Source organism: Chinchilla lanigera, unplaced genomic scaffold, assembly GCF_000276665.1.
Source record: "Chinchilla lanigera isolate Chin_1 unplaced genomic scaffold, ChiLan1.0 scaffold00015, whole genome shotgun sequence".
Classification (NCBI taxonomy): Eukaryota; Metazoa; Chordata; class Mammalia; order Rodentia; family Chinchillidae; genus Chinchilla; species Chinchilla lanigera.
This window is the reverse complement of record NW_004955416.1, coordinates 13,157,210-13,171,515: the sequence shown is the minus strand read 5'-3', so window position 1 is coordinate 13,171,515 and position 14,306 is coordinate 13,157,210. Positions and strand designations below refer to the sequence as shown.

At 44.6% G+C, this 14,306-nt stretch overlaps 1 protein-coding gene across 4 annotated transcripts in view; it reads left to right on the top strand.

Moving 5' to 3' along the window:
• Positions 1 to 14,306, top strand: part of Sh3gl3 (SH3-domain GRB2-like 3) — a 146,591-nt gene that overhangs the window by 126,363 nt on the left and 5,922 nt on the right. Inside the window, exon 9 of one of the 4 annotated variants that reach the window (XM_013512668.1) lies at positions 10,873 to 11,047. The exons of 2 other annotated variants lie outside the window; for them this stretch is intronic. In XM_013512668.1, the coding sequence (XP_013368122.1) occupies positions 10,873 to 10,901 (29 nt within the window). In that variant the 3' untranslated portion in view covers positions 10,902 to 11,047. Of the gene's footprint in view, positions 1 to 8,219; positions 8,246 to 10,872; positions 11,048 to 14,306 lie in introns of those variants that run through there. One more of the 4 variants, XM_013512669.1, reaches the window with a different exon arrangement.

Sequence of the window (14,306 nt, the reverse complement as noted above, 5' to 3'; positions counted from 1 at the left end):
ATATATTATGTGTACAATTTCATCCTCCTCCTACTGCTCTCTAATTCTACTGCTATATTCTCTTTAAACTATCATTTTCTTTTTTAAAATTTCATTTTTACATATGTATTTTCCAGATTACCTATTTCAGATTTCAGGTTAATTCTGACTTGTTGAAATAACATACTTTGTATGAATTGTACCCTTTTAAGTATTTGAGGCTTGCTCTCTGGGCCAGAATTTGATCCACCATGGTGGAAGTTGTGTGTACTCGGAGAAAATGTGTATTCTGATCTTGTTGGATGAGTGTCCTAGAAAGGTCAATTTAGTCAAGTTGTTAAATGGTGTTCAATTCTTCTAAATCTTTACTCATGTTGGGTCTATCTTTTCCTGTTAATTTTTGAATAAGGAGTATTGAAATCTCTAATGGTAGTGGTGGACTTGTCTATTTGTCCTGGTAATTGAATCAGAAATATGGCAGTATGGGTTCCTTCATTCTCATTCACTCTTTGAATCTATTCACATTGTTTTTAAACACAGAAGGATATTTTATTGCCCTAAATATTTTTCTTCTCCATTCCTTCATTTTTCCTTTTGAAACTCCTTTTAGATGTTGACTTCTTTGCCTTTCTCTGGGTCTCACCTTTTCTCTCTTACTTTTCATATCTCTGTCCTCTGAAGAAATTTCAACTATTACTTTATTTTTTATACTCACTTACTTACATAGCATATCCACTAAATTTATTTTAATTGGATTAGTTCTCTATTGATGCCTCTAAAAGTTACTGCAAACTGTGTGGCTTACAGTAACACAGGTTTATTTTCTGTCTTACAGTTCTGGGACTCAGAAGCCCTAAAACCAGGAAGTTGCTCTTCCTGGAGGTTCTCAGGAGAATCCACTTCCTGTTTTTCTGCCTTTTAGCTGCCTGCACCTCTTGGCTTCTGGTCCCATCCTCCATCTTCACCTCTGCCTCTACCCTGTGTTTTCATTGTCGTATCTTCTCCATCTCAGACCCTCCTGCATCCTTCTTGTCAGGCAGAGTCCTTGAGATGATATTAGGCTCCCACACATAATTTCATGACATTGGGTCCTGCCACATAGTCTGGGGTAATCTCCCCATGTCAGTATCTGTAACAATCCCATCTGCAGATTCCCTTTTGCATGTAAGGTGACATATTTCACAGGTCCTGCACATTAAGAGGAGGACATCTTTGGGGAGGTATTATTCTTCCTAACACACAAATACTAAAAATTTTTGAAAATTTAGCTTCCTGAGTAATTAGACTCTTCATATTTTTTTGAGGAAAATAACATATTTTGAAGGTCTCCACTAAGTGGTTCTCTGTTTCTATCTGCTTGAATATTTGCGGTGATCTGGTGTCCTCTTCATGAAGTTGTTTCATGCTCTTGATTCTTGGCTCTGGACACAAACCTTCCTTTTGCCTCTGTGGTGGAGGGGGAGTAGATGCTCTGCTGGGCAGGTACACTGCTTCCTCACTTCCGGATATTCCTGTCTCCCATGTCCCCTCCCAGCGGCAGTGGCCCGGTCCCATGCACACAGTGCCCTTCCGGGATGGGAGGACCCACCTGGCTGTTTCCCCCAGGTACCCACTGGTCATTTGGCGTCTGGTGTTCCCTGACCCTGAGCTTTGGGCACCTCACCTTCATGACATCTGTCCTTCGTCATTCCCCTGTCTGCTGCTCTCCGTCCTTCAGCACTTATCATTTCCAGTGTAACAGCACCGATCCTTTGGTTTTTGATAGTTTGGGCCTTTAAAAATGTCTATTTTGAAGCTGACAGGGATTTGATACATGGAAAGGTGATTGCGGTCTGATTCCCAATCTGCCTTCTTAGCACATGTTCCCTTTAATTTGTGCAGCATTCTGGTCACACTGGATGCATCTCTCCACCATCACCCAGGGTGGTTTTAGGGGCTAAGTGGGTAGAAATGCAAATAACCTTGAATCATATTATGCACAAATATTCTTTGTCAGCTTTCTTGGCCATACTGAAAAAAAACCACAGTTTTATGTGGGGATATTTTTAATGTTGCATTTTAGCAGAGCCTATAGGTCTGAGATTAAAGTAGACAATACCTAGCTTGAATTTAACCAAACTGTCTATTATTATTTTCATGGTTACAGACTTGTGTAGCATGTGTTGCTAGTTTCCAATTTGCATTTTTGATGTGACGTTTCTTTTTTTTGTTTGTTTGTTTTGTTTTTCTCCGGTACCGGGATTGAACTCATGACCCTGTGCTTGCTGGGCAGGCGCTGTGCCACTAAGCTAAATCCCCAGCCCCTGATGTGATGTTTCATTTAAAATTATTTGAATAAAATTGGCTTCATGAAAATCATCAAGAGGATACTCAGGTGTAATTGTCTGAAGACTTCTTTCATATTGCATTAGAGTAACAACAGTTTCCGTCTAAGATTTAAAAATCTAAGTCCAACATGCAGCAACAGTCCACGGAGAGAGCCTGGGGAGGACAGGAAGCCCCCGTGCACAGAGAATAGGGCCTGGGAGATGGCAGCCCCACCATTCCTGTCGTATGGCTTCCCAGTTGCTGCCCCTCAGCCTCCAGAATGGGCAAAAGAGCAGGATTTCTGGGCCAGAGGTTTCTTAAGCCAGCAAGGCAGAAATGCCTCACTCCTGCTCCAAGGACAAGATCTTAATCAGCCACATAGAGTAGCAGAGCAGCTCGGGAAAAGCAGTGTCTAGCTGGGTGGCACTACCCAGTTACCATGGTGTCTTAGTCTTAGCTATCATGGTACCCCGGGTATCTGCTGAGGGCCCTGCCTCACAAGGGGCACCTTCTAGCTCTGTCTTCACTCAGGAAGAGAGGCACACAGGCTTCCTCAGGCCTCTGACAATGGCAGCACTTTGGTTCTTACTGGCTCTGCCCTTATGGCCTCATCACTCATAAGGAAGGTGATACAGAATGCTCTCTCCCAGGGATAAGGTTTTGACATGGATATTTGGCAGGTGCAAACATCTGGACCACAGCGACTGGAAATACTCAGCTGCACAGGTCCACACGGATGGAGTCCTACCCCATGGAAATTGCAAGGGTCCCCTCTCTGGTGGAGAAGGAACTGTTTTGACCTGCTGTCTGGCAGCAGGGGTGGGGTTGCTTTCTTGTCCTGCTGGTTGCCTTCTTTGGGATTTGTGTGCGTGCGCTCTGTGAGGTTCAGGGGATTTGGATGTTTTCAGGTTTGGCTTTTGCTTTTTCTCACCATTGACTCCTTTAGAATCACAGTGAGCATCTCATCTATGTGCACTCAGACAGTTCCGTGTGTGATTAGCATTCATGCTGTGGTCCTTTCCAAGACATCGCTTTGGTGACTCGTTCCTTTCTGTCCTTCCTCTCAAGCTGGTGCCTCCCACTCAGGTGATGGAGCTGCTTTGAGGCCATCTGAAATGACAGACTTGGGTGGAAAGGCAATGACTAATTTATACCCCTGACACAGCTGGGTGCCTTGGCTTGCAGGGAGGTGTCTCTGAGAATTACTTGGAACAGTAACCTGCTTGTCTCCTGTTAGCTCCTCTAATGAGCTCACTCCTGACCTCAGATCTTTCTCTTTTCTGTCTTCACCTATGCACTGGGCTGTGCTTGTCTTTCTAGCAACTGCTTAAGCACATCAAGGCGTAAGTGAAGTACACCAACATTCTGGGTTTATTCACCTTCTTCTTTTAGAGCTATTGGTTCTTGGTCTGCTTTCCAGGCCAGCAGAGGCAAAAGTTTCACACAACATTTTGCCATAACCTAACAGAGGTTGCCGACTTCATGCCTGTTGTATCTGTTTTTCTTCATCACTGTGAGCTCGTTAAGTCAGTACCATTGATCATGGGTCTTATTATGGCAGCACACCACTTCTGGAATCAGTTTCTACAGAAGTTAGGGCAGTAGGAACTATTGTTACAGAAAGACTGAAGAAGGCAGTGGTTCAAACAAGATAGAAACTAAGAAAGGAGGTCCCAGGCTAGAGAGTTCCTCTTAAGGAAATGAGCAGCCAGGCATGGTGGTGCACACCTGTAATCCTAGCACTCCAGGGGGCTGAGGCAGGAGTTTGAGACCAGCCTAAGCAATTTAGCAAGTGCCTATGCCTGGAGTGGCACTCACATGACATCTGTTGCCACTCCCATGGGCAAGGGCCCATCCCACGACACACACATCTGCCGAGGCCTGGAGAGATTAGCTGGAGACACCCGCAAACCTCTAAGGATGTTACTGCAAAGGAAAGAAGGCTGAGTTTTGGTGGCCAGCTTGCAGTCTGTCCATATATGTGTACCACAGACTTGCTGTGTGTGAACGTGTCTATTCTGTCACTGTCCTCTTTAGGGCCCACATAATTCACTTCTGTTCGAAAGAGGTGCTGGCACAGCTCACAGGCAGTGGGGGTGTATATGAGGATGAGGTGAACTTCGGGTAGCAGGCCAGATGGTACATATTTCAGGCTATTGTAGCTGCTGGACTCTATAGCCTGCGTAGCAATGTGTGGGTGAGTATGGCTTTGTCATTCTGCCAACCTTGAGGGGACTTACGGGAAGGCCAGTTTAGCAGCATCTCTCTCAGATATTTATATCCTTTCCATGGCTTAATTGCTGGAAGTATATACTAAAGAAGTAATTTCATCTCAACAAGTTCAGAGATGGAGGCAGGAGGATTGCAAACTCAAGCACAGCTTGGGCAACTTAGCAATTTGGTAAGACTCTGTCTCAAAATAAAAAATAAAAAGGGCTGGGAATGTAGCTCAGTGTGAAATCCCTAGATTCAATCCCCAGTATCAAAGGGAAAAAGAAATTAGTAAAACATATTCTTTGTGCCTTTTATAGCATTATCTAGTGAAGCAAAAGTTTACAAATGGGAATGACCTGATATAATCAACATATATATTGATTATATATATATGTATATAAATATATATATACATATATATATAAATTATCAGTAGAATATGAGTAAGTAGATTTTGGTATGTCAAATGGGATATTACCAGCTATCTGAATATATTAATATGTAGATTATGTAAAAATGTTATGGTCTGACATTAAATGGGAAGATAGGAAATTATAAGTATAGTGTGATTGCAACTTTGTAAACATAATCTTTGCAGACTAAACGGTAGAATTATGGGTGATGCTAATTTTCAAGTTAGTCTTCAAATTGTATTTCAATAAGAATACTTGAGTTCATAAAAGTGTATTTAATAGTAGGAAAAGTTGATGTCATTGAGGAATAGGTCCACTTCCTTCTCAGGAATCATATACCATGTTGTTTTCTATTTGCTTTGGTCACCTGGAAGCTCAGTATCCAATGCAGGGTTTGCACACAGTTCCTGGACCAACCACGGTGCTGACCTCCCCTGCCCATTTGCGGGGTGACTGCTTGCTACGTCTCTTGGGACAGTCCTGCTGTGTGTCTTTCGCTGCAGCATGAGTTTCAATAGTGTCCCACCTTTATCTTCAAACATTCTGTAGGTTGGACAAAATCTCTATTACCTTTTATGACTAAGCCTTTTTACTTCTGGTCTAAAAAACCTTATTTTGAATGCAGATATTACTATAAGACAGTCAAAATTTCTCTTCAGCAAGAAGTTGGATGTAAACAAACTAAAAACTTTGGAAACAAATTCAATTCTAGCCCCCATCAACTCACTCCAATGAATCAATAAATATTAATACATAGCATACATTTATAAATACATGCTTATATTATATGATACATACATATTAATACGTGTATATATAATCATGCATGTACTGTTATATATTATAATATATATTTTAAAATTTTTCATTTATTTATTTATTTTTTAGTAAAGCAGAACCTGGGACACCAGGGCTTAGTCCTTACCCACCCTTCCAGCATGTACCAAAACAATGCTGTCAGAGACAGGACCACAGGCCCTGGGTCAAGCTCTCCAGATACCGTGCTGCCACTTGCCACAGAAAGAATTCAGCTTTCTTTCCCTTTGGCCTCTCTGACTGGCAGTGTGGTGAGTGCTGAGCTCTCTGCAAGTGAAAAAGCACCTGAGCCAGAGCATCACCAAAGGGTAGAAGGTGCTAGCATTTGAGTGTCTACAGAATGCCAGGTGTTGCTATTTGATGCTTTATATACAAACCCCTCTTTATCCTTATAAAAATGCTGTAAGAAAGTGATGATAAGAGAAAGCTGTGATCCACAACAACACTGGAAATGTATGTGGGATATTTAGTGCAATGTCTGACCCACAGTGAGTCCTCAAGTGTAGCTGCTCATACAGTGTTGTTGCGGATCACAGCTTTCTCTTATCATCACTTTCTTACAGCACTTGAGGACTCACTGTGGGTCAGACATTGCACTAAATATCCCACATACATTTCCAGCACTGTTTGCATACTTATTCTACAGATGAGTAAGTGGGTATCCAGGGAGGTTAAATGAGATCTTCCCAAGATCACAGAGTCAGTAAGTAGCAAGAGATGGATGCTTTCTCTTATAGATATTTCACTTTGTCAGTGGGGAACACAGGAGAATGCTATAAAATGTTCCAGAACACCTGGAATGATTTATTTGCAAGACTCAGCATCACAAGGAATGAATGCTCAGCATGTGCTGCAGAGGGGTCTGCTGTACGCATCTGCTCGGGAGGACAAGAGCACTGAGAGACACAGCGTGTTCCCTGGCATCCTCACTGGGCTGTGCATGTCCGAACAGGTCCCCTCCTTCTTGGCTGGTAGCTCAGTCCCTAGGCAGGTTAAGTTGTTAGATGGCTGATGTTCAGCTAGGTCCACAGATGTGCAGGAGATACTGTAGAGGAGTCTCCATGTCTGTCACCTGCCTCCTTGGTTGCTCCGGACTCTTGTGTGCCATTGCCTGCTGGTGCCTTTTCTAGAAGTTTCTCTTGGCAGCAGATGTGATTCCCCATGTCACACATCCAGCGTCGGGCTTCGTGGATTTGTGGGTGGAATTTTCGAGTGTAAAGGGGACCTGTGCTGTTTGTTTCTCAGGCACAGTTTCAAAAAGAAAATAGCATTTTATATCCTGCATTAATGGGAAATTACTTTCCATTAGGATTCGGAATGATTTGCACATAATGTTTATAAAGTAAAGGAAAAATGTCAAGCATTTCACTAACAATTTAAAGCAAAGCTCACAAGACTCTGCCAGAAATGAATTCCAAGAACATTTTCTTCACCATTTCTTCTTTCTAGAGAAAAAAAATATTAAGAGGAAGATGAAAGGACAGGGGTCAGTTGGGCAGAGTGCATCATGGAACTGAGATGGAACCTCTGATACCATCATTGCTGGGGAGTTAGAAAATGAACAAAGTGAGCCAGAAACAGAGAAGGCGGGTGGGGGATCACAACTGGAAATGATGGATTGTAGACAAAGTCCAAGTTCAGGCCCTGGCCAGGAGAGAGGAGCGCCTGTCCAAGCCCTCAGTAGGACGGCGTCATGTTGCTTTAGCAGCACACGCTGCCCCTCTGTCCCCGCAGAGAAGAGCAGGCCAAGGAAAGTCCTTGAGCTGAACTGTGCACCTGGGCAGTTCCCAGAAAACCAATTTTGGAGAAAATCATATGGAAACTTGTGACCTTTGCTCAAGTATTTTTCCCACCCTGGGGGAATTTGTATCCAGCTCTAAATTATCACTCACCGAAGTGTCCATTGAAAGACTAGAAGACAAGATGTATTTCACATTTTTTATCAACTCATTTATTTTTGCTGGTTTTTATTCCTAATTAAATTCTCAAAGAAGGTACCACTTCATGTAATGACAACGAGGGGTTAAAGGCTGCACACTGAGATCTACTTTAAAAATGTAAAAAAGGCAGTTCAGTTCCAACTGTGTGCCTCGGGCCTGTCAGAGCGAGGCAAAATAAATCTCTCAAATGACTTGTATTAAGACATTCTAACTCTCTTTCGGTATAAAAGAGACTTTTATAAATTCCTTGACACTTCTAAGGCTGCTCAGAAATAACTTCTACAGTGTAAGTCATTCCTCTCATTGGCACAAAATCTCTAGGATTACATTAGAAAATAAACATTTACTCAAAAGTGAAATGTGAAGTTTTAAAACTAAAGAAGACGAGCACTTTGCAAATAGAAACATATGCATTTTTACCTAAATTTCCAAAGAGGAAATTAAAATTTCCAGAGGATAGAGTTCACTCAGTCAGCAAGTTCTTCCTTTTCTTTGCTTCTTTTTTCTTCGGCCACCCCACCCCAGCCTTCCATCTTGTCTGTTTCTCTAGATTGTCAGTAATGGTTCAGAGTTCCCAGCCAAAGGTTGCAGATAAGAGAGAAGCAGGCAAGGAGACAGGAGTCCCACACTGTAGTTCAGATTCTGGCATTTATGAGCTGTGTGACTTTGGATGAACATCTTAATACCATTGGACTGATTCGAACTTTCCCCTAAATGAAGGGATTGGGCATCATATATCCTAAGGTACTTTCTAGCTCTAAATGTTGTGGTCGCAATATTTATCTTTTATGAGTACTTGGCATTCTTAAAAATTTCAAAGTGGTGAGGCTGAATATTTAATATTTTCAGAATATAAAAAATAAGTATGAACTATGATTATGATTTTGGAGCTGGAGCCAAGGACGAGGGAAAGAGGAAGAGTCCTTTCCTTTTCCAAGCTGAAGAAAGCTTTGGAGGGAAAGGTTTTCTTACTGCAGGGAATGGTTTCCTGTGATTCTTCTCAACTGTCTGTAAAAGGAGTTTCTGAAAAGCTGGAAGACATGACTTCTAACTTACCTGTGGGAATTTTGATGTGACTTAGCTAAAATGGTTATATAATCATATTATCTCAATGCTGCATTTCCTAAAATAACATATTCTATAATAATGCATTTAATCTGTAAGATTTAAAATACCATCGTACAAATGTTAATATATGTAGTTATTTTTTTAAGATAGCATAGGTGTCAGTTGCTTCTGGAGCAGAATCCTGGTTTGGCGCTTCCAAGTTTATTTCTGGCTCAGATGCATTCTCAAACACCAAGTGTATGCCCCAAGCCAGGCACTGTCCTCAACCCGTAAAACATTACGGATACAGATAGCTATGTCACCTGATTCCGTGGCTTGCTGTATTTTGACTTCACACGAATGACACCCTCTGGCATGGGCCATTTGTCATGGGTACAAGTGCAAACCCTCCAGATCGTGGGAATGAGAGGCATAGGAACCATGTAAGAAAATCGCCCAGGCTGGTGACAAATAGCTGACACCAAGCCTTGGGTCAGGACGAGACAGAGAGGTAAGTCTGCGGCCCACTAGGAACAACTTGCCCGGTCTCACGGGAGTGACCAGTGAGCAGCAGCCGCTGCCTCTCATTTGAGAAGGTGGCCCAGGATCGCCAGCCTTCCTGAGTTTTCAGGAAGCCAGATAGCGTGTTTATGTGCACTTTCCCAATGTTTCAGTATTGGCAAACCAGTCTACCTTGTAAAAAGTGAGCAGCAGGTCAAGCAAAATTCCATCTGCAAGCTGATTTCTGTGCCAGTGGCCCAAAAGCCACCTCTGATTAAGGCTGCCATTCATCTTTCCCATCTCATATCCCAGCATGGCAAAGACAACCCACAAACGCTGGGCCTGGTTGCAGGAGAGGGGGCACTGCTCAGGAAGCTTGGCAAATAAATGAGGCAGCTGTCATCTCTAGAGACAAACCAGTCTCAGAAGGTGAAGGGATAAGTTTTATTTGTTATACCCAAGTAATACAAGCTGTATGACTTGGGGAAGATTGGTATTAAGGTTAAAACAAATCATACGTGCTTATTTTTATAGATTGCAGTGATTAAACTTGAGTTCCATTGACAAGTAGTTTCAACAAATCACATTTCCTATGGGTAAATACAAGGCAGTTGTTGCTAGCAGACAATTTACAGATTTCTACTAGACTTCACTCAATGATGTACAACTTACTCATCCTAGACCTAAAATTTGTGGAGAAGGAAATCGAGATTCAAAGGTGAATTAGTCCAGAGCTAGGTTCTCAAATTTCTATCCTCTACACCAGTGATGGTAAGCCTTTTAGAGCTTTCAATGATAATAAACAGCCAGCTGAGGCGCACACATGCCATAGGTTCACCGCTACTGCAACTACACTCTCTCTGATGGGTACAAATAGTTTTCTAAAAATGGAGAACAGTGATTTTTGTAGTATTTATCAGAATTATTTACCAGTGTTGTGAACTAAAGAGAAAGTGTTAGCCCTGAAAGAATTTTGCTACCAAAGTTTGATATTCTAGATTGGAAAAAAAGAAATTATATCTCCTGAAAGGAGTCTGAACCAGGTATGTTAGTTCTAATTGAAAAGAAACGATGTTTTACGGGTTGAGGACAGTGCCTGGCTTGGGGCATACACTTGGTGTTTGAGAATGCATCTGAGCCAGAAATAAACTTGGAAGCGCCAAACCAGGATTCTGCTCCATGGTAGGAGAGAATCTGTGTAGCCGGATGCTGCTGGTACTGTCAGATCTCAGGGTGATCTTGCTTGTGGCACCACAGCTTCCGGGAAGAGACTTGGCCCCCATCCCTGGTTGTGCTGCTGACTCCTCCGTCCACAGGCATCTTTCTCCCTGTTCCCTGGCTGTCCTGGGGGTGGCAGAGTCATAGGGAAAGTGACCAGAAAGTGAGTGACAGCTGAACCTGCTCCTCAGCCAGGAGGGGTAAAGGGGTCTTCAGAGTCAGAGGGAAACCCAAAACTCAGTGCTGTCAGTTCATACTTCTGGGTCTCAATTTTGCCATCTATAGCACGGGAGTTATGGCCCCACCTGCACATGATTTTTCTGAGAATTTGGTTAGAGTTTGTGAGTTACTGGTGCAAGGCGGGGTGCTTGCTACAGCATAGGAGCCCACAATGCAGTAGCTGTTCCTGCTACATAATTGATTATCTGATTTCCCAGCCTACAGCAGACTGGAGCCAGCAGATTAGAAGGGCTCGAGGGACAAGGGACGGCTTCGGGAAGGCCAGTGGCAGCAGGAGAAAGTGACAGGTCGGAGGAAAACTCTAAAGAGCAGGAGCAAAAACTCAAAAGGCACAGCAGTCTGGGGCATTTACTAAACGACCAAGAGCCCTCGTCAGGTCAGTAGCTTCCTGGGACAGGGACTCTGTGGCAGCAGTGGTATGCGTCATTTTCCTCCTACCCCTTCCCCCGAACAAATAGGTGTGCATGCTGGGGCTGTGTTTGCTTTTCAGCAGGGACACGCTGACCAAATGCTGCCAAATCGTGAAATCCCCAAAATCAGGGCCAGCAGAGAAGAGAAAGCAGTGGGCTTCTTTGGCGGCCTGAAAATAAGCACAACAAAAGAGCTGTGAGTTTTCCGGCTACAGTTTTCCTGCTGGTGTCTCATCCATGGCCGGAGTGGGCACTGTGTAGAACTGAAGCCATCATTGCTCGCTCTGAGTTGGGAGCTCCACAGAAGAAGGTGGGACAAAGGTGGAGTCTCCCAAAGCACACTCCTCATTCCTCGGGGTCAGGAGAGGACTCCAGGGCCCTGGACAGCACCCTGAAGATTAAGACAGGATTCAGGGACAGGATGATCTTAGAGCATCCAGGCCCAGCTGTGGTCCAGGGGCTCATTCCAAGCCTGGCTGGTGGTCATCTTTTTCCCCAAGGATGGCTCAGAAAGGAGGGGACCAACTCACCTAATGACAGTTCCCCGGGGTGCACTGTGTGGCCATGAGTGGGCCTGGATGGAGGTTGAATCTTAGCACTGCTACTTCATTGTGTTGAATGTCAGTTTCTCCAGCCCATACACTGGGGAGATAATGATACCTGATAATAGGATTTCTCCATTAATAACTGCTCCAGCACATGGTGAACACAGACACCAGGATTCCATCACAATGGCTCAGGGGGCTAAGGAACTGTGGGAGAAGATGCCGCTACCTGAGCAGTGTGTGCCTGGCATTTGTGTATGTGAGCAACACATACACCGGGCTCCGGGTACAAAGATATGGTAACTGGAGGCAGAGAGTGAAGCCCAGGGCTCCACTTGCTAGTCTAGAGCAGCTGGGTAAGCTGCCTTCCCAGGGCTCCAGTGGAAAGTGGGCTTTAAGACTATCTCCCCCAGGGTGAGGTCCAGGGGGCTTTCAGGAGAGCTCATAGCTTTTTTGAGAGTGGCAGGAAACAGTCCCTCCCTCTCCATGGCTTATAATAAAATTTCTAGGCTCAGAGTCTTCAAGTTCTGGTTCTTTGGAGCCTGAAGTTTCTTTTTCTCTTAATCTGTCTCCTATAAACACACACACACACACACACACACACACACACACACACACACACACACGGCCTTGTTGTGAAGGCCTAACAGCCTTAGTTTTCACAGCATTTCACAGCTGAAGCAGCATCAACTTAAAAGCTCAACATCAACTTCTTTGTTCCTGTGCAGGCTCTGCCCTTTCCCCACATGCAGGAGGCCCCAGGCAACAAAACAACCTAACTGAAACGTGCTGGAGATATTTCCAAATGTCCTGCCCTGCTGCGTGTGTAACCCAGGGCACACACTTTGCAATAGAGACTTGAGCAAAACAAACAGGGTGTGGTGGTGCACACTTGTAGTCCTAGTACTCTGGCTGAGGCAGGAGGATGGCCAGTTCAGGCTCAGCCTGGGCCACTTGATGATTTAGCAATACTGTGTCTCAAAGACAAAAGAAAAGGGTGGGGGGCTGGAGATGTAGCTCAGTGCAAAGCGCCTGGATCCAGTACCTGTTTCCAGGAGGGAGTGAAATTTATTTTAGGGAGAACAGGGTTTCCCTGTCTGTTGTGTGTTGCTGGTAAACGTATTTATTGTCTGGTCATCTTGAAACCCTGTGGTAGGACTGGTGTGGTCTCTTTCTCTTTTCCCTAATCATGTGGGACAGAGTTCAAATGATAAATATTTATAGGGACACTGTCCTTCGTTAAAATAATCCTTGTCCCAGCACTTCACAAGGAAAGCAGTACTTTTCCCACCTCTGTTCTCTGGTTCCACTAAGCAAGGTCTGGGAGTAGGAGCAACAAATGGGGCCTCCGGGGAGGCAGAAGGGTCTTCCCTAGGTGGCCAGAGGGTTAGGAGTGGCCGAGGAGCAACCATGGGATGGCAGGAGAGGGAGAGAATGACTGCGCACGAAGATGGGCTGATGTTTCCTCATGAGAAGTGTTCCAGAGAGGTGCTGGCTTCCGGTGGCACCCTGTGGATGCTGTGCCTACTACAGGGCGAAAGGTCCGCGGAGATGGAGCCTGCTCTGTCTGCGCTCGGTTCCCTCTGTGATCTCGCTTCTTTCCTGTCCAGGGAAGTTTCAGTCAGTATCACTCAGGTGGACACAAACTTCTTTCCTCTCTGAACTGAACTTGCTTAGGAGCCTCCATTCAGGCCAATGGTGGAAGCAACTTAATCTTTTTTCCATTTCTTCTGTTGGCTCGAAAAAAAAATTAATCTTTTTTCCATTTCTTCTAATGGTGGAAAAAAATGGAATCTTGCCATTTCACGGTAACTCAGTGTCTTTCAGTAGAAAGCACAGATGATCCCCATTTATTACTTAGTTAATTCAGGATTTAAATGTAGTCAGTTCAGAGCAGAAACTCCCTTCAGGGCTGTGGGTTTTCTCCAAGGTTCTCTGCTCCCCTTGTCCACTGCAAGATGTCGCCTGGGTACAAGGAGAGTGGATGGAGGGTCCTGCTGGCAGATGAGGAGGTGACTTGACACAGGAGGCCCTGGGCTCCACTGTCTGCCTTCAGTTGCCATATCTTTGTACCCGGAGCCCGGTGTACCTGCTTGCAGGTAGTCTTTGGCCTAACTGCCCCCTCAGCTCTTCCTTATGGTGTTGGTCATCTTTCCATCACTGTGACGAAACACCTGACACCTACAAAGCGTAGGTTTCTTTTGGCTTACAGTTGCAGGGGTTTCAGTCCATTGCAACTGGCCCCAAGGCGGGAACATTATGGCAGAGAAAAGCTGCTCACCTCATGGCGCCACAAAGCAGAGTGAGACAGGAAGAGAGAGAGTGGAAGGGGCCAAGGGAAAAGGACACACTCTTCCGGTCACCTCAGTGACCAACCTGCTCCAACCAGGCCCTATCCCCTAATAGCACATTTAGGTATGAGAGTTCACTGATGAGGCAGGCATCCCAGTGATCCATCACCTTCTGAAAACCCCACCTCTGAACACTGAGGCTTTTAGGGGCTGTTTTTGATCTAAACCTTAACACCATCTGCTGGTGCATGGAGGGATTTGTTCACAGTTCATGAGGAGCCTCCCTGCTTAATTGTACCACCCCAACATTTCCACCAGCTCTGTCCCTCTTGCTAGTCTAGAGCAGCTGGGTAAGCTGCCTTCCCAGGGCTCCAGTGGAAAGTGG